General features: G+C 39.8%; 1 protein-coding gene across 14 annotated transcripts in view; it reads right to left on the minus strand.

Moving 5' to 3' along the window:
• Positions 1–24,209, minus strand: part of KAT6B (lysine acetyltransferase 6B) — a 113,321-nt gene that overhangs the window by 47,034 nt on the left and 42,078 nt on the right. For 9 of the 14 annotated variants that reach the window (XM_048060098.2, XM_048060097.2, XM_048060109.2 and 6 more), the window contains 4 exons: positions 10,485–10,593; positions 9,837–9,920; positions 540–655; positions 306–387 (listed from right to left, as the gene is read on the minus strand). In XM_048060098.2, coding sequence (XP_047916055.1) covers positions 306–387; positions 540–655; positions 9,837–9,920; positions 10,485–10,593 — 391 coding nt within the window. Of the gene's footprint in view, positions 1–305; positions 388–539; positions 656–5,971; positions 5,990–9,836; positions 9,921–10,484; positions 10,594–24,209 lie in introns of those variants that run through there. The other 5 variants (XM_048060110.2, XM_048060108.2, XM_048060104.2 and 2 more) reach the window with 2 other exon arrangements.

The raw sequence follows: 24,209 nt of genomic DNA on the forward strand, positions 1-24,209 counted from the left end.
AAGGATTTCTACATCAATATATACATGCCAAACATTTTAAACAGCCTTTGCAAAACTTCACTCTCAATAATAGGCCAAGAACTCAATTCATGGTGAATTCGCCTGGTCAACTGACCAGAGGCCTTTACAGTTTCACAGAGGAAAAAAAAAAAGAACTCAAAAAATAAAGTTCTGGCTTTGACATGATTGAAACTATATTGTTCACCAATGCAAAAGTAATTAGCATGATCAAGAGCTTTTGGTCACTTAATATGAGAAAAGATTATGAATGAAAGTATTTTCATTGAAAGTATTTTCATTATCACCTTTTGGCATTCGGGAAAGTGGTGGGTCACAGCACTCCATGTGGAACCCTCTATCACAGGAGTCGCAAAAAAGCATGTTATCCTGAAGGGGAGTGGGGGAAGGAAGAGGAAGAGGAAAAAAAGACTTAATACAGCATTGCTAGAGGTTGCACAACAGTGATTTGTATTTGCACATGTGCTAAGTATAGAGCTATGATAAACAAAAGTCAGGTAACACTGAACAGTCTAACTTACTGCATTTTTGCCTTGGATCCTACATGCACTGCATGTCTTGCATTCAATACACTGCCATCTTAAGGCCTTCACATTTGTTGTTAACTCAGGACAGAATTTCAAACATGATGGATGTCCTAAAAAAATAAAATAAACCATGACATATTTAAAGCTTGAGATTTAAGAAATACTGATGCTTATGTTCAACAAAATGTAGCCAGCACCACCAGAGCCTTGTAAGCACCAGGAGTTTTTAGAACTTTGCAATACATCATTTAACTCGCTTCTTACAAAGAAGATATGGCAAAACTGCCACAAAACTCATTTATAAAGAGAAGTAGAAAGCTGACAACTGACACCTGGGAAAAGTCTTCACAAACATCTGAAATATAATCTTTTCTTTCACTAGTTATACATGCGATGGAAATAACCAACTGCCATTGGTCCTGAAAAAAGCATTTCTACATACTTGAACCCACTCCTTTTATAGCAGTGCAATGAACAGATTAAATCTTTATACAAGACTGAATTAATATCTTTTTCAAAATTTTCTAACTACCTACCAGAGAAACTTAACAATTGAGCGATATGCATTTTTCATTCCAACTTATTACTAAGTTATATACGAAGAACAATTTCAGAGCAGTTAGAAGAAAAAAATGGAGTGGACAAGTGACACATGAAAAGTTTACTACTACGGAAGGTTTAAAGTGAGGGACAAGATCAAGTAGGGAAAGAAGAGTAGCTGAACTTCAGTTTCCCATGAAATTGCATTTTATTCCCTAGTGGGATCATCATCTTTTCCATGGCAGCCTAGAAGCTCTGCCAATTAACACAAGGTATCAGACAACTGAACACATATAACACCTTAGGCAATACTGGCAGTGACTTCTCTTGTCTTCAACAATCTCAAAGGAGTGTTGTAAACCCTTAATCCATAAAAGATAAAAGCACTGTTAAATAGGAAAGAACAAACCTTCCCGAGAAAGCACTTATATTTAGAGATCATCAAGGACATCAAGTTGTAAGGGAGGTAAGAATCCCTGATGCCATGCTGTACCGATGTCATGAGAATGCATGACGCTTTCTTCTCATTGCTAGAGCCTGGTAAGTACATTCCTCCAGGTAATGGTCTAGTGATGGTGATTCAGATTTTGTCCATCTGTTGTTTCTCTCTCAGTCTAAACCACCACAGCTAAACCACTACAAACAAGGATACAGGCTAATCCCTAAGCATTTACTATTTTAATCTTCCAATAGACTGAGGCAAGAACAACAAAGATGAATGAAGGAATACAAAAACCACTTCAAAATCTGAAATCTGTACTGATTTTTTCCTCTTACAGCACGTACCCAAGACTTAATCAATCCACTTCTTGTTAACTTCTTGTTAAAAAAGGAATTTAAACAGGGTAAAAATACCATTTTCTCAAAATAAAATGCAGAAATATAATCTGTAAGTAAAAAAAAAATCAGGAATAAATTCCACAAATACTTTCAAAAACAGAAATATTAGAAAATGTTGCCATTTGACTCTTACCATGCAGTTTAACAGAAATTAACAATTTGTATTTATAACTGATCGCGCACCTAAAGTAGCTATTTCTCTTGGAAGTTACAAATGCACCATGGAACTGCATAGCGCAGTTCAGTGTCACTCTGTCCCTTTCAATAAAGCTTAATAAGTGCTTGATTCAAAAAAATGTCTGCTAAGAAAGAAGAAAGCTCCCTGAAGTCAATAATACTAATAATCAATATCACAAACTTATTCCATCAACCACGACTTAACATGTACATTAACACATTAAAGTGTTATCATAAGCCAATTATCTCCTTACTCATAACTAGAATTAAATACATCTACCCTGCACAGAAGTGATTTACTTCAAGGCATAAATAAGCAAGCTGTGGTTTAACTCATTGATTTTAACTTTGCAGTATGTTTATCCTTCTCAGTTATTACCTTAAGAAAGGCTCATTCTCACTAGTTGGTAACTATGCACAGACTAAGTGTAACAGGGTTACGTAATTTCTCTGTTATCTACCAACGTAACGTTCTTCATTCAAGTAATTACACAGCTTAAGACATGTTTGTTCCTATCTTTAACGGTTTTATTATCAAAAAAAAAATCATGAAAAACATCTACTGGGATTAAACATGAAGACTGCCTGTGACTCAAAGTCCTTCAGACACAAGTAACTGTAGGCTGGAATTGTGCAAAGGGAAGTATCACTATGCGCTTGCCATGTTCTTTTACTGTCTTCCCTAGGTATGCGCTACTGGAAACAGCACAGATTTGTAGATTTCCAAATACAATACGGTCTTTTTCTTTACTAGCTGGTAATAGTTACATTCTTCATTTTGGACACAAGATTGTATAGGAAAAATACAGTTTTAACAAAAAGTGGGTTATGCCTAACAGACATGAAGTAGCAATCAATGCAGGTTTTACTTCTGTAAGTGACTTATATTTTAAACTACTTCCATAGTTAAACCAATTTCTGTAGTCCATTAAACTGAGTCACTGTGACCTTCAAACGTAAAGAAAGCACCTGTAAAATTGCTCAAGAGGGAAAGTATGTTTTTGGCTCTAAAATCCCTATAATATCAGCACTGACTCATCTGAACAGAGAGAACATACTATCTCCTGCATATTCAGAAGCAGATATATCTGCCAAGAGGTCTTCACCACAGAATCAGGGAAGGATGAGGTTGGGAGGGACCTCTGGAGGTCAGTCGTCTGGTCCAACCCCCTGCTCAAGCAGGGGACACCTGCAGATCGGTAACCAGGACCGCATCCAGGCAGTTCCTGAAAACCTCCAAGGAAGGAAACTTCACAACCTCTCTGAACAACCCGTACCAGTGCTCAGTCACCCACATAGCACAGAAGTGCTTCCTGACGTTCAGAGGGAATCTCCTGTGTTCTAGTTTGTGCACACTGCCTCTTGTCCCAGCACTGGGCAACACTGAAAAGAGCCTGGCTCAGTCCTGGCTGCATCCTCCCTTCAGGTATTTATGGACTTGGATAAGATCCTCCTGAGCCTCCTCTTCTGCAGGCTGAACTGCCCCAGCTCTCTCAGCCTCTCCTCATAGAAGTGCTCCAGTCCCTTCATCATCTCGATGGCCCTCAATGGGACTCTTTCCAGTATGTCCAAGTCCCTCTTGTACTGAGGAGCCCAGAACTGGACACAGTACCTCAGTAACATTCTATCAATCTCCACACTGAAATGGCAATTTCTTCTGGTTCAATCACTTGACTTTGTTAAGTTCACAAACAACACCAAGTTGGCCATGAGTGTTGATCTGCTCGTGGGTAGAAGAGCTCTGTAGGTGGACCTGGACATGCTGGACCCACAGGCCGAGGCCAAGTGTATGAAGTTCCAGAAGGCCAAGTGCTGGGTCCTGCATCTGGGGCACAACCACCCCATGTAGCACTAAAGGCTGGGGGAAGAGTGGCTGGAAAGCTGCCCTGCAGAAAAGGACCTGGGGGTGTTGGTCAACAGCTGGCTGAACACAAGCCAGCAGCATGCTCCGGTGGCCAAGAAGGCCAACAGCATCCTGGCTTGTGTCAGAAATAGCGTGGCCAGCAGGACTGGGGAAGTGATTGTCCCTCTGTACTTGGCCTCGGTGAGGCCGCACCTCGAGCACTGTGTTCAGTTTTGTCCCCCCCACTACAAGAAGGGCATCAGGGTGCTGGAGCATGTCCAAAGATGGACAACAAAGCTGGTGAAGGGCCTAGAGAACAAATTTTATGAGGAGCAGCTGAGGGATCTTGGGTTGTTTAACCTAAACAAAAGGAGAGTCAGTGGAGACCTTATCACAGGTATCCTCTCCAGTTACTTTCAAGGAGACTATAGCAAGGTGGGGATCAGTCTCTTCTCCGAAGCACTAAGTGCTAAGACGAGGAAATGGCCTCAAGTTGTGCCAGAAAAGGCTTCAGTTGGATATTAGAAAACATTTGTGGTGGTTTTACTCAGGTGGACAGACGAGTTCCACCTCAGCCCCTCTCTCACTCCCCCTTCTCAAAGGGGAAGGAGGAGAAAAGATGATGCAAAGGGCTCAAGGGTAAAGACAAAGGCAGGGAGATCGCTCAAAAAGGATTGTGATGGGCAAAACAGACTCAGAGCAGAGGTGGGATAGTAAGATTTATTGCCTATTATTAGCAAGCTAGAGAAGTAGAAGTGAGAAACAAAGGAAAGAAACCAAAAATGCCTTCCCCCCATCCAGCCACTTCCACCTCCTCCCCCCAAGCAGTGCAGGATAACGGGGAATGGGGGCTGCGGTCAGCCTATAGCGCTTCGTCTCCGCCGCTCCTTCACAGTCACTCTCATCCCCTGCTCCACATGGGGTCCCTCCCACGGGATGCCATCCTTCCCGAACTGATCCAGCTCTTAAAGAACTGCTCCAGGTATGGCTCCATACCACAGGGTCCATTCATGAGGAGCGGACTGCTCCAGCATGGGTCCCCCACAGGCAGCAGCTCCCCCCAGATCCCCTGCTCCTGCATCGTCTCTTCTCCACGGGCTGCAGCTCTGGCCCAGAACCTGCTCCGGCGGGGGTCCTCCACAGGCCACAGTCTTCTTCAGTGCAGGTCCACCTGCTCCATCAGGGACTCCTCCACGGGCTGCAGTGTGGAACCCTGCTCCATCGTGGTACTCCATGGGCTGCAGGGGGACAGCCTGCTTCACCATGGTCGCAAGGGACTTCTGCTCTGGCACCTGGAGCACCTCTCCCCCTCTTTCACTGACCTTTGCGTCTGTAAGGCTGTTTCTCGTTCCTCTCTCTCTCCCAGCTGCTGTTCCCAGCAGTTTGGTTTTTTTTGTTTTTCTTCTCCTTTCTTAAATCTGCTCTCAAAGAGGCGCAAACAACATCACGTATTGGCTCGGCTCTGGTCAGCAGCAGGGCCCTTAACTAACATGGGGCAGCTTCTGGATTGTTCTCACAGAAGCCACCCCTACGGCCCCCAGCTAGCAAAACCCTGCCACATAAACACACTAAAACATTTCTTCACTGAAACAGTTGTCAAATATTGGAACAGGCTGCCCAGCAGAGTAGTTGAGTCACCATCCCTGGAGGTCTTCAAAAAACATGTAGATGTAGTGCTTAGTGACGTGGTTTAATGGTAGAGTTTTTAATGGTGGAGTTGCCAGTGCTAGGTTAAAGGCTGGACTAGATATCCTAGAGGTCTTTTCTTACCTAAATGATTCTATGACTTTCTTTTAAGCCTCAGCAACATCAATGTAGTACAAACTTAACAGATTACAGGTAACTTTAACCTTCGAAAGCTGCCAATTCCCACCAGCAATAGATATATAGGTTTAGTTCAACCTTAAAAAAAAAAAATCAAATGCTTTAAAATTTTCTTGTCTACCCCAATTAGAAAAGGTGAAGACTTGCAATATGTTAATGTGGTAAAAATAGGTGAGATCAGGAAGTTAAAACAATGTCTCACTCCTGAGTGAAGAGAACTCCTTTAACAAGTCCACTTCTGTTTCCTCATTGCAAATTTGGGTCTTGTATATTCTTCAAAGGATCTGACAAAACAGTCTTTTAAGAGAACAGTGTTACACTACTGACAACAATTACTTACAGTGCTAGATTAGATACGCTAATATGTTATTTTTAACTTGAAATACAAGTGTTAGAAACAAACCTATAAAGTAATTTGCAAAGAAAAATGTGTTCAATAACATTTTAGGTAGAAAGCATTATTAATTAGGGTGAACTTAACTACAAGGAGAAAGGATCAGTGCATCTAACTTGGGCATCCAGTATGTTTTTCTAGATACAGGATTCTTAGCAGTTAATTTTATCCAACTAGCCAACCTCCTCCCACGTATGGTAGTAAACAAGAGTAAAAGACAATTTCCATATTCCCTTATGTACCAGTTTAATACCAATAGGCAGCCAAGCATCACCATGCTGCTCTCTCACTCCCCATCCTCAGAAGGAAGAAAAAATGAAAAAAACTTATCGGTTGAGATAAGGACAGGTAGATCACACACCAACTGCTGCCACAAGCAAAAGAGACTCTGTATAAGGGAGATTAATAAAACAAACATTACGTTATATATTATTATATATTATATGCCTATTGATAACAGACCAGAGCAATGAGAAATAAGAGGAAACTGAAAACACCTTCTCCCCACATCTGCTCTTCTACATCCTTCCCCCATGCAGCTGAGGGGAATGGGGGTTGCAGTCAGTCCATAACACCTCCTCACAGATGCTCTCTTCCCCCTGCTCTGGCACAGGGTGCCTCTCACAGGATGCAGTCCCTCCTGAATTGATCCAGCACGAGCTTCCCTCAGACTCAAGAACTCAGCAGCTCAAGAACTGCTCCAATATGGGTCCATACCACAGGGTCCACCCTGCAAGAACAGATGTTCAGTGTGGGTCCCCCGTGGGCTGCCACCAGATCACCTGCTCTTGTGTAGGCTCCTCTCCATGGGCTGCAGCTCTGGACCAGAGCCTGTTCCTGCTCTCCATGGGCTGCAGTTGTCTTCAGGCCACATCCACCTGCTCCACTGAGAGCTCCTACATTTCAGGCATACCCTGATCTCTGTAAAGCAGCCTCCACAGGTTGCTTTCCAAACATCTCCTGTCCCTGTTCCTCTTGAACTGATTAAAACCTTTCTTGTTCTGCTCTCCAGCTTCCCTTACCCACATTTGCTCACTAACCCTCCTGCCTTCTCAGCCTAACATAATACTTATTTGGAATAATAAAACTCACCATTGTTCTACTTGTATTTTTTGTTGTTTTTGTTTGTGCTCTTTTGTTGCTCTTAAGTATTTATTATAGTTTCCCAATAACTCAAACTTCATTCTCCCTTTCAAAAATCTGTCAGCAGCAGCTCTTTAGTTGCTTCTGAACCTCTTGGTTATGCAAACAGAGGTAGAGTTTGATTCCAGTTCTCAAGTCTATTGATTTTTCAAAATCAAAAGATAGCAAGGAAAAAAAAGCAGGAAAAAAAGGAAGGAACAATGTTTGCTTTCGTAATAGGATTTGTTTTCTCTTATCTGACATCCCTCATCTTACTCCCTTAGAAAACACCCTGTGAAAAGGGACACAGCAATGCATTTCATTTTCACTACCTGAATAGATTTTATCACAAAATCAGAGTGATATTAGAGAGGTGTTCAAATACCCAAATAGCTTCTGCTTTCAGAATGCAGAAACATTACCTGAAGAAGCATAAGCAACTAAAACAAAAAAACTAAGGTAAAGCAGACATGCCAGTAGTGGGCACTGCAATTTAATCTCTGATCAACTGAGCAATTTTGCTTGCTGTGCACAATATGCATTATCTTTTATGTTTCTTATACAGTAAGACCAGCTTTGAGACATACTGCAGTGTGCAAAATTACAAATCCAATTACAATAACCTCTACTTGAATGAAGTTTTATTATTTATATACTGCACTGAAATTGGTTTTTCTTTTAGTTAGGCATCAGTAGCTAAAGTTTAACCAGCAATCTGATTGGCAGTCTCAACATTTCACTCTTCATATAAGGTACATCTGAGGAACTAATTAAAGATAATTCACTCTTAATGAGGCAGAGAGAATGTATCAGTGTTAATTCAAAGGGAAGTTGATCCATGAAAGCCAAGGCTTCCGCAGTTCCAGAGCCCTTAGACTTACCAGGGATTACTCCATAACAGAAGAGCTGTTATCTGAGGTCACCTGATTAATGTAAACTTTGCGTACCACAGTACCACAATAGCACAAATCCTATTAAACTTCCAAATACTAGAACACAGATTGGAAAGTGCCGGAATCCTGTAAGCCATATGGAAGGCCATTTAGCAAGTCTAAGGGGTTCAGTGTAAAGCCACTTCCTTATTTCACTGTTTAATCGTTTACTTAAATATACTAGAAAACAAACTGGTTAGAATAAAAATAATCTGTCCAGGGTGAAACACACAATGAAAAGCATACCCTGATGAACTGAAAATACATTTTTGTTCCATAGTGGTTTGTTTTTACTTGAGTACTTTTATAGCTATCACAGTACCAAAAGATTAACCATCTTCAGCATCACACCTACAAAATTGTGAGAGATATATACTCTGAATTTAAAGACACTGAAACAATATTTTCATTTACATCCTTCTCAAAAGCAGCGATGGCTTACTCAGACCCTACTCATTTACTACCCAAGCACTTCCCTAATTTTCTTTCTGACACAGAAGGTTGTATGGCTGAGCAGGGAACCGATCAAACTTGCCATCTTTCAACTACATTTGTTCCTCAGTCCAGCTCACATGCAACCGCGTGTACCAGGGCAGAAGAAAGGGTAGCACGTTACAGGTTGTGACTTTAAGAAGCAGTAGTGCTAGTGTGTCTGTGAGCTGGGATGGGATGATCTGCACTGCAAAAAGCTTTGCTGAAAGTACTTCCTTAAGCAGCGGTAGCTTGCGTGGGCAAAAATTCTTTTAATGACACAGTTAACAAGAGCAGTCCACCCAAGTGACAAGCTCTACTGGTCAAATAACTCTTCATCCGATATAAAGCTCTTTTTACACAGGGGATGTTCTTTTAGAATAGCTGAACTGATCAGAGGATTTTCACAACCCAAACTCGACAGTTAGGCCAGCTATATGCCATAAAGCTTTTTCTAACAAGGTCTTCATGAGTTTCAAATCCCCCTGCAAATCAGCAATAACCTAAGCCAAGAACAAGCCTGGTATCATCTATGTGCAATCAGTGCTCGAAGCAACAGTGTGCTACAGCTTCCAAAATTAACCCAGATGGTTTCAAAATTAAGCCAGATGATCACTTTGCTAGACGCACTTGCATTCAGATCAGCTGCACAGGTACAGCAAGAGCAGCTCCAGTGCACAGCAGCAAGGTACATGTAAGTGGATGGTCACTTCATTGTGTCTGACAAGTGGTGGCCTCCGGTTTGCCTACATACCAGTTCCCATACCTGCTATTGAATCAACTCTACCACCACCCACACAAACACCTTTCAGGGAACAGGCAGTGAAGTATAACCCTCTTTTATCAATCATGGTCACTTTCTTGGAAGGGGGAAAATAAGGATCTAATATCAAAAACCATCCTATGCATTCTGACAAAGAAGTTCTTGATATAAAAATTCATCCCATTTCATAAACGCTTTTTGCAAAGTAATTGAAACCATTCAAAGGGGAAACTGGATTCTCACACTAGCTGAAGAATATGAAGAAAAAAGGAGTGTATTATTTTCTTCAACTATTTTTTTTAAGTTCTGCTTTATGTAACTTCATAAGGAAGCAAACACCTAGCTCATTAACTGCCAGACTTCTTTGTACTTGTAAAATATTTACCTGACTCTGTAATTTTCCTGTTACTAGCCAAAAGACTTGTTCTTCTTACAACTCCCTTTTTCCCCTGAAAGCCATACACGTTTTCTGTTGAGTGAAACACAAATGTGATGTTTCTCCTAACAGCTTGAGTAGGTTATTTTAAACACTATACAAATTACCACTTGAGTAACAAAAGATTTTTTACAAGAAAATTAACTGCATACACAAGATATGTAACAGCAAAGACTGCTACACAGTTGTCTTTTTTTTTTTTTCATTCTTCCCCAACCTCTTAAATGCTGCAAATGAGTACAGAATTCCTGATGATCATTTGCAGGCACAGAGCAAAACTGAGTTTTCAAACCAAGCATAGAACCCCCCAGAAAAATCACACCATTCCAGCATTCTGCAAGTACCATTTCCCTATAAATTTCCTCAGCATGTCTAAACTGTGGGCCTACAAATGAATTCAAACAACTCATTGGTAGCTGTCTAACAAAATTTTATTTAAAAACCTGCCTCTTCCACTGCCTCACCCAACACACTTTGCTGTAGCTGTCAATCTATGTCCAAAGAGAGAATGACATTCTCACATTAAAAATACTTTAATACCTTAAAAACAGATTTATACATAAATATTTATAATATCTGTAAATTCATCCAACTTACCACTGCTGCCACAGTCTGCACAAGACAACAGCTCTTCTGGTTTTTTTTCACGATTTGATTCTTTCGTTCCCAAACAAAAGCTACATATTGGGATGGGATCAGCTCGTGGCTAGATTTAAAAAACAAACAGGCGTAGTTAGCTTTATTAAGCAAGAAAAAAAAGTTACCCAAAAACTACAGACACAGGCAAAACCATTCTCAGGGGCCTTTTCTCTCTCATATACTTGAGTTCAGAAAATCAGTTTTAATTGGCATTTTGTTGTATTATGTATTAATTACAAATTTACTTGCTTTTGAGTAAGATTTATTATCTTAACATCTTTCAAAACCAAAAGTTAACCCATAATTAGCAACTTTTCGTACTTACCCATATAAAGATCTCCAACATGAGATTAGTGTTAAAAAAATCCAGGAAAAATAAGAATTTTAGGACATTGTTCTTAAATATACTATTTCAGCTCCAGAACACAAAGAAATCATTGGTTCAGCTGTAATAGTGCTTCAAAGATTAAGATGCAAACTAGTTTTTATTACAGCTGAATAGAATTCCTTTCCAAAGGAGTACGTGTACGCGTGTCAGTGTTAAGACATACTTTATCCACTTCTGTCCAATGGATAGCTTCCTTGTGCCTCTCTCTGAAACTACCAGTTTAGGTTAAAAACACTGCTTTCAATAGATCAACCGTTTGTTCCAGCATGATGAGTCCCATCAACTATCTCATGCAATTACAATAAAACTAACATGTAAACCTTTCAATACCTGCAATTAACACACAACTTTCCACAAAAACTATTAAAAAACCCTACAAATTTACTTCCTCATTCTCCCAATGACAAATTCTCAGAGATTTTCAGTGAAAATAGTTACCTGCATCATCCAAATACATAAATCAGTAGTACTTGCACAGAGAGTCTATAAACAGGATCTGTAACAAGTAAAACTAGGTGCAAATATTTCTTCAATGGGATACTCAAAGTAATAAGTACCTTCCCAGATAGGGGAAGACATTCATACCTGCAGAGTTTTCCACCTGTCAGTTTAAAGTAACATACCTACAGATAAAGGAAAACCTGTTACTTACAATTCTTGCCAGTAAGAGATCATAATTATAATGATCTGTCCGATTATTATCACTTTAAGATGTATTTACATGAAAGTGGTATTAACCTAAAAAAAATACATACACTACTAAAAATTAGCTTTTTGTTTAATCACTCAGAGCCCAATAAAAAGCAGTAGAAAAATGGTTCAGAGCTATCTAACCTTTCACTTGCAGCATCTTGTGAACATTTCTTAACTTTAAGAAATATTTAACACAGATCATTTTAAGATATTTAAGTGGAAGCCAGTAAAAACCTCATCTTGGCAATGATACTGTTCTCTTTTCCTTTGATATAACAGTGCTTTAGCCATTTCAGAAATGCTTGCTCTGATAAATTATTTACAAAACATCACATATCATTCATGTAATGAAACAAATCCAGGTCCACACACTCATTTATCTTTCCAAGACTTTTTTTCTTGCTCTAGGAAAGACATGGCCATTAGCCAACATTCATGTACTTTCCTATTTCAATCCCCTTACTCCACCCCCCCCCCCCTTTTTTTTTTAACTGAAGGTAAAATAAAGGACAAAGGTTGTTGGCAGTTCAAGGCTACAAAGACTGATGTTCCCATACCAAACGCAGTAATAGAGAGCGTGCAAATCCTGTCACTTCACACACAGGTTTTCAAGAAACTTACAGGCTCCTGTATATATTTAGGAGCCATTTACATTAATAACTGTGAACATTACTAGGTCTGATCTCTGAGCTACTGACATTAGTTAATACAGACATTCCTGTCAGCACACTAAGTAAAGCCTAGTTTCATGCTACTTGAACTTGCATAGCTAAAGCAGAACTGCAGTCATCCTGGTGGTATTTTTGTCCCACAACTGACTCAATTAGGATGAACCATAAAAAGTCTTTGTCAGCATATAAAACAAAGAAGCTCATCTCCTACCTGTATCATTTTTCAAGCCCTAATCACTAGTTTCCCACCTAAAACACAGTTATCAAGTATCATTATTCTCTGGAACACAACTGTTAGTCAACATCAAGATTAATTCCATTTCATCTCTTACAGAACTCGTCTGGCCAGTAATTTGGTGCTGGAGCAGCCATAAGCGTCAAAACACTGACACAGTACACCGGCTGGCCTGGGAATCAGGGCATCCTTGACGAGCGCAGCTGGGAGCCGCAGATCTCCCTGATGGGCACCGAACAGAGAAGTTGTGATAACAAACAGATGGTCTGGGAAAGCAGAAATCGCCATCAGCTACTGGCTGTACCAGTAACTAGTGTCCAATCCCCATACATCTCCAAACACCCAAAAGCAGCTTGCTTTCTACTCAGAGATGAGCTTCTCTTCCAAAGCTCTCCTGCAAGAACTTCTCCACGTGAGATCAGGCCAGGCCCTTGCTGGGGATGCCCAGCTGAGGCCAGGCTCCATGACACAGCTCAGCTGTGGGGCAGAACTTGGGTGTCCTATGGTAGCCCCTGGGAGGGGTTCGGTGAGAGCTGCCCTTCAACATAGCACACGCAGGCAGGCACTTAGGTAAACAATCACGAGTATATACTTGCTTTACCAGCAGTGATTTGTAGCAACTGGCAATGAAGAAATTCAAGAAACAAAAGCCTTCAAGTCCTCGTGCATTACAGAATCCTACAAACCCACTGTCACAATCTTCCCACACCCATGGGCCAGGCAACCCTCACCGGTCACAACATTAATGGGTGCCAGAAGGGCAAATAGGCAGCTCACGGAGGCCTGGGAGAAGGCTGCAGAAGAGCAGTGAAAGCAGCAAGAGGCTAAGGATGGGATGGGAGACACTGAGGGGGGACAGGCAACGGGTGGATGCCCCCCGAACAGCACTTGGGAGGGGCAGAAACTCCCAAAAGCAAACCGTCAATGTGCTGGGAGCTGAGGACCATGACTGGGATTTGAGGACCACGACTGGGATTTTGGCCACAGCAACAAACCTCCTGCTCCTGCTTGAGCCCATCCCGGGTAAGGTAGCAGGCACCACTCCAGTTATTCAATGCAGTAACATTTTACATGAAATAAACCAATATTTTCTTGCTATTCAATCTGAGTTTATTTTTTTCCATCTCATATTTCAGAAACACATTAGTGATTTTGTTGCAAAAACTTTAAGGTTTTGTTGTCTGCTCTGTCCCTGAATATAGGTCTGAACAATGCTTCTCCAGTAACATACTGTTGTTTCTTCCACAGAGCTAGTAAGCAGAGAACTTCTCATCCAATTCAACTTGGAGAACAAGCTAAATTATGTCTGTCAGAAGGTTTTGGTTTTCTAGATCAGTAGAAATTGTATATCCAAATTTAGAAGGCTGCCCTGTTCAAGTAACAGCGTATTTACAATTGCAGTAGGGGTAAATATGCAGAAAATCCACACCCTATGCTAACACGCAGTTGCCTTCAGAAAATGAAGCTTTGCAAAAAAGCAGCTAGGCAGTCAGATTTTAACTTTGTTTTTAAATCTAGTACAGAGCAATAACAGACCAACAATTCAGCAACTGTCAACTGATTATTTTCCTTGCCAATTAGAAATTGAACAATACTTTAACACAATACATTCAACAATCATAGCTAACCAACCCTTTAAAAACTTCACACTTCAACTACTGCAGTCAATCTAACCTTTAAATAGCCTTACGAGCCAGTGTCATATCATGGTAATTTCACTGACACCAGTAATTTTGGGTCAGAACCCCTGTGATGCACACACTGTGACATTACATTCCCAGTCTCCTCCAATAAGCAAGAAAAGATTATAACGTAGAATGTAGAACTTAAATTTCTGAAATACAATCTGTTTCGAATTTGTGAACGTATTATTTGGCGATGACAAATGAATTATTAGCTTTTGGTAGGTGATAGCTATTTAATCCTGCTACAAATACAGCACAAATATTAAATAAACCAGGCGTTGTTTTTAACATTCACAATAGGAAGTCTCAAATGTATTCCCCCTTCCCTTCAGGCACAAAATGCAAAGGCAAGATTATTCCTATAAACAATCACCCACTGCAGTTGATCAGAACAGTGTCATAAAAGCCTATGTGAACCATAAGAGCCACGCAGGTAAGGTTTCAAAACACTGGCTTCCCAAATAGAGTACCTCAGAATATTTAGCAGATCCCAGCCACTGTCTGCTTTAGGCACCATACAAACCCTTGCTCTGATCTCATAAATGCATCATCACCTTCCTAAAAAGGGCACTAATAAAATCAAGGAAAAATTAAGGTCTGCAGCTCATTTACTCCAAACAGAAGTTTGGTAAGCTGTGTACACAATGTAATTTTTATGCTAAAAAACAGTAATAATAAAGACACCTAATACAAACAACCCTCACAAACATCATATTCAAACTTCTGCCATTAAATACCTAGAGAAAGGGCAAAGAGCATGAGATAGTTAAACCTGAGAGGTACTGCCTTTCATCAGGAGTGCAGTGCAAAGCTGTTAAAGATGTCACTTGAGTGCACATCATCAACCTGAGCTGTTACCCCACCACAAAAAGCACGAAGGCACTAACAGCAGACCAAGTCACAGGGACATGGGAAGAAAGGTGTGCAAGATGGTGCAACAGGTGGGGTGGACTAGAGTGTCACAGTTTATCCTCCGTCATGCACCAGGCACAGGATAGGAAAGGAAGGTAAAACAACCACCCGCATAGTACAAGAAAAGAAAAGATGCACGAGTGACATCATTCACCATGAGGAATCAAAAAATATCATCCAACTTTAACATCTATGGGAGCAGGAAGAATGGAGAATTAATGAGCAGAGATCAGTGTTTCCAAGTCTGTTGGAATTACTGCCGAATTAGGAACAGCCACGGGCTTCACAAGGAACACCGAGGCCAAAGGACAGCTACCCCATGTCCGCAGACTGGCACGGCCTCACATGCAGAGCAGAGATGTTAGTGGAGCTTGGATGGTACAATAGAGTTCCTCCTGCACAACTCAATCTTTATCTTAAAAGACCTAGTTTCAAACCCATATTAGACAGTAATTATGCATGCAGGTACTAACATTTAAGATCTTTTTCACTAATAGGGATTATGTACATCTACATTTTGATCGTTTAATCATTTCAATCACTTTCAGAAAAAAATATCCAGGGAGTTTGTGCTACTGATAAAAGCTAAAACCAAATTAGAAACACTGGTTTTGGTGACTTCAGGAGGTGTTTTATAATTGATTAAAAAAAGGTTCCAACTACCTGGAATATTTTACAAGGTGTGAAACATTAAGGATCCACTTTCCTTACTGCTTTCTGTCTTCACTCACACTTCAAACCCTGAGATTGATTCACAAAAAAACTCATGCTGATCTAGAAATTGTAACAGCAGTGTTAGCATGTAGTTCAACTAGTGCATCATCTGTACTTAAGTGAAAACTTCATCTTAATGCTAGCTCAGTTTGTCCTTTATGAAACCAGTAAATGTGATTTACTTATTTTTAAGTGAATCATATCCATCTATTCTGAGAAAATAACAAGCTTTGCCACTGCATAAAATTAATCCACGGTTAAAATTCCCCTGGTTTTCAGTTAACTTACGCCAAAATAAGTTTGTCTCAGAAGTCTATCTCAAAATATTTTTTCCCTACAGTAGTTCATGTGCTGGAGGAATTTGCATGTTCTTCTAATTTATAATTCCCAAGAAAGTCTTAGAGCATTCAATGTTCTAACAGTCTGCAGCCCCAAAAGTCACATCTTAAGTCCTGAAAAGTCTTTATTTTCAAGCATGTGAAGTTACCCACAACTATAAATCCCACTGAAAGCAAGTAGATTATTATTTGCATTGCTATAGCACTCTGAAGATTTAAACAGATTGTCTGAAAACTGCTAGACATTAGCTGTATATAAACAATTATGGTTTTAAGTCCTAGTCCCATTAAATGTTACGCACACTAAGAGAACTAAGAAGTTTCATGTATACTTCCCAAAAAATAAGTTTCAACAGCAATCCAAAAACCTCAAATGTTCATATTTGCAGCTCTCACATGCCTTTTCAGAAAGGCCTCAACAGCACGACAGCTTGCTAGAAGATGCATCCATATGCAATACACAAATTTTAGATCTCTATTATCCCATGAATAGAAACAGCACAAGTCATTTCAAGGTTAACAGGATAGAGGCAAATGGGAACTGCCGTGACCTTCAATAGAGATCCACTGTTTTGATCTCAATCTTTACCTTCAAGTGCTATCTTTGTTTTGCAGGTTGGTTGGTGGTGGTGTTCTTTTTTTGACAATCATATCAAGGACTTCTTTTTTTGAAATTAGGATAAGAACTATCACCATTATCATCTCTAAACATTTTAACTACTATTATTAATACTGAGAAACAAAAACTGAATGAGAGACATATATTAATTTCTAGTCTCAACTACTCAAACCGTTGTTCTGGTCATAAGCAAGGCAAGGCATTACCAGTACCTTCAGCTCCAATTCCCTTACTGCACCCATTCTGTGGGAGGAAAAAAAAAAAGTTCACTTTACACATCGGGGAAAAAAAATGCTGTGTTTCAGGAACTAGGGATTACAAAGCAAGCTAAACTTTAATTTTTAAATCAACTTCTTAATGACAACTGCCCACTAAATCCCATATTTAATTCTACAGTGCCACGCTAATACATGGCAAGAATACACACTAACTCAAAGGATTCTAGGAATATGTACCCAGGCTATTACTGTAGCCATGCTACAAACATGACTGTAGGACCTACAGCTTCGTAAAGCACAAAGAAAAAAACAGCATAAGAACAGTTCCAAGGAAAAAGATTTTGTATTACAGATTAAAGTCAATAAACTATACATAAAGAGCATGTGGAGGAAAAGCTGTAGTCTGGAGCTTCTCCTCTTCCCCCAAAAGAGGATGTTCACTGCTAGAACACAGAGTCATGTTTTTCTTTTGAGCTATAAATCTCTTATATCCTTATTACAAAGTGGCTTCTCCTCTGCTCACATCCTTCTCCCATACTTCCATGGGGTACATATGTATGGAAATTATGATATGCAGCATAACTCTGAGGTAACTAAATTACCCAAAACTGAGAAGCATGAAACCATTTGTGTCTGCCTGGATTTACACCCCCAAAGGCCTTTAACTACAACAGTGGTACTAGGCTTCAGAGCTTGCAATCCATTCTTGCAGGTCCCTGCCCTTCCCTTTGTGTGCACAAATAGAGCAACTGGTATATGACGGGTGAAGCAGGTTGTGAGAGCACACATGTGAGGACCACCACTCATGTAGCATTCCTGAGTCGTCCTAAGAACTGGAAATTTAACTTTCTGTAGGAAACTCCTGAACACACATCCAAATGGACCTACTGCTACAAGTGGCAGCAGGCAGGGGAGCAGTCCCCCACTTTCTGGAGCTCTACTTCAGCCTGTAAGAAAATTATGGTTCCTAAACAGATGGGGACTCTATCCAGTCCCCATCAATCCTAAGATGAAAGATGTGCAGAGCCAACCAAGTTACTCCTAGCTTTTTCACTGTTTTCCAGCTAAAAATCCCATGTATTATCCCTAACACAACTTTTTTTTTTTAAGCCAGTAAGTGTAAAAACATAAAACTTGATTCCTCCTCCCCACCCTGAAAAATACAGCCAAACTGTAATGCAAACTTGTGTTATTAGACTATTTTTCCTCCCAGAGTATTTCATTAGACTGTACAAAAAAGCAAGGGTACCTCACAGGACAGCATGCATCCCACTTGAATGCAGCTCCCCACATCACTTTTTGTGCCTCGGGACTGACCTCATCAGTCAGCAAGCACCACGACATCTTATGAAACTGAAGAGACAAAAAGCTAACCTGTGTCTTCATAAAGAAACACTGTAATAAAGAAGACATGCACAAAATAACATACACTAGTAGTGGTCTTCGAAACACAGTTTTAAGTTACTGAAATATTCCTGCTCATCCAAACCGGAGAACAACACAACCTAGAACAGGGGGACTCACAATTACTGCTTAGGAAGCAGAATACAACCTCAGGCATCAAAAGCCTCTTTTGCTTGCAAACTGGGAAATGCAATAAAAGCCAAGCTCTATTCTATGTCAAATTATTTCAAAGTAGACTTCCCATGTTTCACATGAAAATACAAACGTTAGAAACAAAAACAAAACTAACTTCAATTTACTAAAGTTGCTGCAGCAGTATTCAAGAAACCATCCAATATATTCTTCGTATTGAAGGTTGCTCAACATGCGTGGCAGAAGAAACCCTGTCTAAAAACAAAAACATACCAAAAACAACACAGAAAACCACAGACGTGCTCACCTTTTCTGAAAAGGCTGTATTTAATTGCCCTGGTCCTCTTCATTAACTTCATACAAATGAAACTGCACTCGTGTTCTGTTGGCATCCACCAAAACAATTCAAAAAGCCCCCTTCTGTTGTACAAAACAGATACCCAAAGCAGCCTCCTGGAGAAAGGTGCAAAGCCACACCTCGAAACCACAAATAAATTTCCCAGTTCTCTGGAGGCTCAGCTTTCATTTTTAACAGAACCTATTTAAAGCCTCTGTGCTTGCAGAGGTAAGGTTTGCCAACCACAATCCAAGTTTAATAGACACACAAGACTATTGTCGGCAGCCTAAAGCCAGCCCTTCTGATATGGGTAGACCCTGCGATCATTTCAACTGCTACAGAACCCAGACGCTTCCATTTCCAGACATTTCCATTGCTCCCCATGCACTTCATCTCTGTCACAAAAGGATGCATGTAAGCCTAACAACACTGACCTACCATCATCATCATCATGATTTGTCTGCTACACCATCAACCACCATGCCATCCATTGTGCCTGATGACAAGGCACTTCAATTACACATTAGCCACATTATCAGTATGCAATCCCACAAGGAATCTCACCCCTTTAAGTACACCTCTAGGTATTGATTCAGAGGTAAACTTAAAAACAGCGAAGTACCCAGCTTAACTCAAATCCTGCTCACTTCTTATTTTCACCTTTTCTTCACCTACCTTGTTTTCTTGGTATTTGCTTTCTTCATATATTTAGAAGATGCCCAAACTTTTTGGATAGAACCCCTTTGTACTTTTAGTGTTTTTTTGGTTCTTTGTTTTAGGGAGACTCTTTTTGGGTCACGGGTACATACACTTGCTGGAATGGAACTATATTTCCTAACTCCAAGCTCTACCTGTTGTTGCAATGCAAGTAAGATGAAGCAAGAAGTTACATGTATAATCACAAGCAGTTAAGCAGTGCTGTGATTCACAGGCCATGATCCCATGGGAATGTCAGTTTTGACATTCATTGGAGAAAAAGCATTGCTTGTAGGTAGATTAAACAAACTCCAGTATGAAAAGTACACACTTGGTTGGCATAATACTATGTTTACTCAGATGTTTGTATATATGCACATTTTTATTCATAACTTATTACCAAAGTCATCCAACATAAATGTGCATAATATGTTTGCAGCGTGGCACAGGATGATTATTAGTTGTCTTGATGCTAATTGCTCAGGGAAAATGTTTAATTGCATATTAAGTGGATCATACGCATATTTTATTTCGTTTACTCTTTGGGGCAAGTTTACTGTCAGCACTATCCAGAGCTGAGTAGCACTATAAATACAGAAGCAAGGGCTTTGTGGGACTGGGATAGTGCAAAATGCAGTTTTAAACAAAAAAAGTAAAACAGTTCTACTCCAAGATGAAGCTGCTCATTTGCCACACAAAGTCAAGATATATCCTGCCTGTTCGCCTCACATACGTAAAGGAAAAGCACTGGGACCAAAGCAAGATTAAGGCTGCAGATTCCACAACTTGATATGAGATTACAAGAGAAGTGTTTATTTGGATTTCTTCCACTGATGTCATTATGAAAATGCAAGCTTTAAATAAAGAGAGCTGTGTTGTGTTTGATTTTTGATTGTTTTTTTTAGAACAGGGTTTTGTCATGGTACACCTGTAATTTGACATCCTTTCTGCCGAAAGGCTGATTTTAAGAGCAGATGCAATACAAATAACATCATTGTTAGGACAGTTACGTCTCGTACAGAGAGGCCCAAGTATTAATTAAACCCCTGTATTCCTATGGGCAACAAATAACACCAGTATACCACTGATTTTGCTGTTGCTTAGTCACTGGTTTTCATTTGGTGAAAACAATGGCACTAATATATTACCCAGCTAGGTGAGCAACAGAAATAATGAAAAATCTACTTTTATTCATTTAATTTAAAATACACTCACTCCTGATCTCCTTACTGAAAAGGGTGAAAGCTGGACAAATAAATGATTAAATGAGAACAGCTTAACCACCACTCTTCCCCACCCTCTCGATGGGAACTGAATTTTATTCCTGAGAGGAGAAAGGCAATTTGTTCCAACAGCCTCAACGTTCAAGTCACTCACAGGGCTTCTAACTTTACAAGACACAATGCCATTGAAAGTCTGCTAGGTCTGTAAAGTACATACAGTGTATTTTATACAAGAGCGAAGAGAACAGCAGTTTTTCACTTGATCAGCTGCAGAAACCTATGGCAGTGGGATGCTAAAAATGAATGGGCAAAGGAGTTCTACATCCCCAAGGGTTATTTAAGTGGCTGGCATTCCAAACAAGATGAAGCACATTGCTCCACTGGTCCCTGTTTCTTTATGTGCACAAGGAAAGGCCAACATACAAGAAATTCCACCCCCACCCCTTCCTCCAAATTAAAACTAATGTTATAATTATATAAAAAGAATACTTTAATTTTATAAATACAGGGAAAATTATCTCCATGTGGATATAATAAACCACTGTTAACCAGCCCTGCTACGTAAACTGGAACACAAACAGCTCAGAACAAAACCGATAAATATTTCACAGAAGGCCAGCTCTTCTTAGAAAGGTTTCCAAGCATGCCTTTTAAATAAAGTTAAATGAAAGCCTCTTGAAGGAAACAGGCTTAAGATTTGGCTTCAACCATTATGTTTAAGCAGGCAGGAAAAAAAATGGAAAAGATTGCAGTAATTTGTATTGCATGACTCCTGGAAACAAATCAGTCAGGCTCTCAAACCCTGGTTTAAATCTACCTACTACATCAATTCAAAGTCTGCAGTTACCAAGCAAAAACCCACAAACTCTTAAGAGGCCATCCTCTGTCCTGCCAATAACATTGAACTGCCATGCTACTAAGGGAGCATTTACGAGTCATAGCATCAGAATAACAGGAAAAAAAGGGTAGGAGAAGGATTGTAGCAAAGTTCACTAAGCCAGCAGCTCACTATAATTTGTGAGGGATTTTTACAGCATGCTTCAAGTCACTTATGCTTTGCCCCAAGAACAGCAACTGATGGCCTACAGATGGTGGCAAGAACCTTGCACTCCAGCAAAATAGCATAGCTGAAGGAAAGAGCATACAAAAAACACTAACACATCAATCTTAAAGTACTACTGGAGCTTGCCTGAGTTTGAAATGAAGTCTCACAGCATTCAGAAGCCAAACAACTCCCTCCAACACTGGCAGGATTATTTCAACCTCATACAGAGCTGGTGCTGTTCATTTCCACACATTAACAGAATTAAGTGATGGAATAACTATGAATGAAGCTGTAGGTGCAGGTTAAGGGACACTGACTGCTAGAAGTATGAGGCCTTACCCATCATACTCTAACTACTTCCAGTGTAAGTTTTCTTGTGCAGTGCGACCAACAGAACGCTTTCTTAGATCTAATTCCATGAGTGCAGAGCACAGCTGGGACAAAAGCACACAGGCACACGTACAACATAATGCAGGAATCCATTTCATGACAAGATCTTCTAGGCACAGATTTGCCCGTGACACTTAGTTCACATCCAGGAGAAAATGTGATAACCCAATGGAAAGAGAAGCAGCATGAAGAACGCTACCCTGCCTATCTTGCTGAGCAGCCTTTAGGACTGGAGTAACCTACAGGGCCAAGGGACGAGTTAACCAAGGAGGTCAATTTTTCAATTCAGGTGCTCGCTCTTGAACTATTAGCACTAGAAAATAAACAACAAAATTCTGATCCTATAGACTTCTGTACAAATTTTAGTTTTTCTTACATTGGCCTAAAACGGACCCTATTTCCTTTAACCAGTCTGAACAAGGAGACAATGGTTCCTGAGGCACAACCAGGGAGATTAGCCTATTTCTTACCACCCTAAATCAGTATTATTTACAGCTCTTGTCCTTTGGTGCCTTTTAAGTATTTTTGTAAGAAGCCTACAGTAGATTTCCCAAGCAGGAGAAGGCCCTCAACTTAGCAAAAACAAAAGTTAGATGTGTTATTCTTCAACAGCAAAGCTAATTTAGCTAAGTAATATTAAGGATGAGAAAAATATCTCCCTCAGTTTTGCAAAAGCAAGCATTTCTGAAATATCAATTAAATGATACAAATCAGAACTTTTAAAGAGCACAGAATTTTTTGAACACTACTTGTCTAAAATCCAGACTGCTTTAGAAACAAAGTCTGTAAAGAATCCTAAATAGCCTAACTCACAGAACAGATCTTGCTTATTTACTCTTTGACACTCAGAATAGAACCTAAAAGCCTTCACTACTAACAAAAAGTCTTGCTAACCAAGCCAAGATCTGAAAGATCCGAAATCCATGCAGAATTATTGGAACAATTCAACTGTACTGAATAGATTTCTTGAAAGAAAAGAGAAAAAGGCGGCAAAGCGACAGTATAAATCGTACAAAGTCTTCTCCAGACTTAAAATCCTGGATGAAATGCTTGCTGACTCTGCAGCAGTCAGAGTTGTGCCGCTGATGTCAGTGCAGTTCGGATATAACATCTCATTCCCCCATTTTTTTCACTTCTTGTAAAAACTTTTTGAACGTGTCATTTAAAAGGTGTTCAGCTTTAAGCAAATAACTATAAATCCTACTATTTGAGAAATAAGACATACTTGCAGCCCAAGCTAGTTTCCTTTAAAGTTTATTTGAACCTGAATGCGAAGTTCACATTAACTGGCCAATAAAAAAGCGTACTTCATGTTCCAAATATAAATCGGGTAATGTATAGAGTAGTTAATACAAAGCATTCTATAGTTACTGGATGTGACCAGAGTGCCGACTACCAGTGCCAAGTAAATAAAAAGTATGATCTAGTTATTCCACACAGGCCAAAATCATTTTATGATAGGCTAATTAATCATGAACATAACTTTTCAGACATTACATAATTTCACAGAGACTTGCTTGTAGCTCCTGCCAAAGAAAACAACAATTCATATGAGAAATAAATCTACACTTGAAGAGAGGTGACAGTGACAAAACATGACGAGAGGAAGAGAAAGAGGGGAGAAAGGAAGGGGAAAGTATTAATATTGCACAAAAAACCTGTATAATTTTATTACTCAAAACACAGCAAAGCTCCAAGTCTGAAAGCCAGAATATATGAATCAAGTGAACCCAGCAACTGAAAACAACTTCTCATTCTAATCTTTCTTAATGACAGACTATTTAAATGATATTCGACAGAAGCAGAACTTCAGAAACACAAACCTGGATCGCATAACTTATTCAATGACTCTCCTATTTGAGATTACAATAACAGTGTTTTTATTTCTCATCTGGGATAGATCTAGTACTACTCAGATCAAGCACAAATTGCCTATTTCAGCAAAATAGTCTGATTTATATTTGCAAACCGCCAACAAGTTAA

The sequence above is a fragment of the Anser cygnoides genome, chromosome 7 (assembly GCF_040182565.1).
Source record: "Anser cygnoides isolate HZ-2024a breed goose chromosome 7, Taihu_goose_T2T_genome, whole genome shotgun sequence".
Lineage (NCBI taxonomy): Eukaryota > Metazoa > Chordata > Aves > Anseriformes > Anatidae > Anser > Anser cygnoides.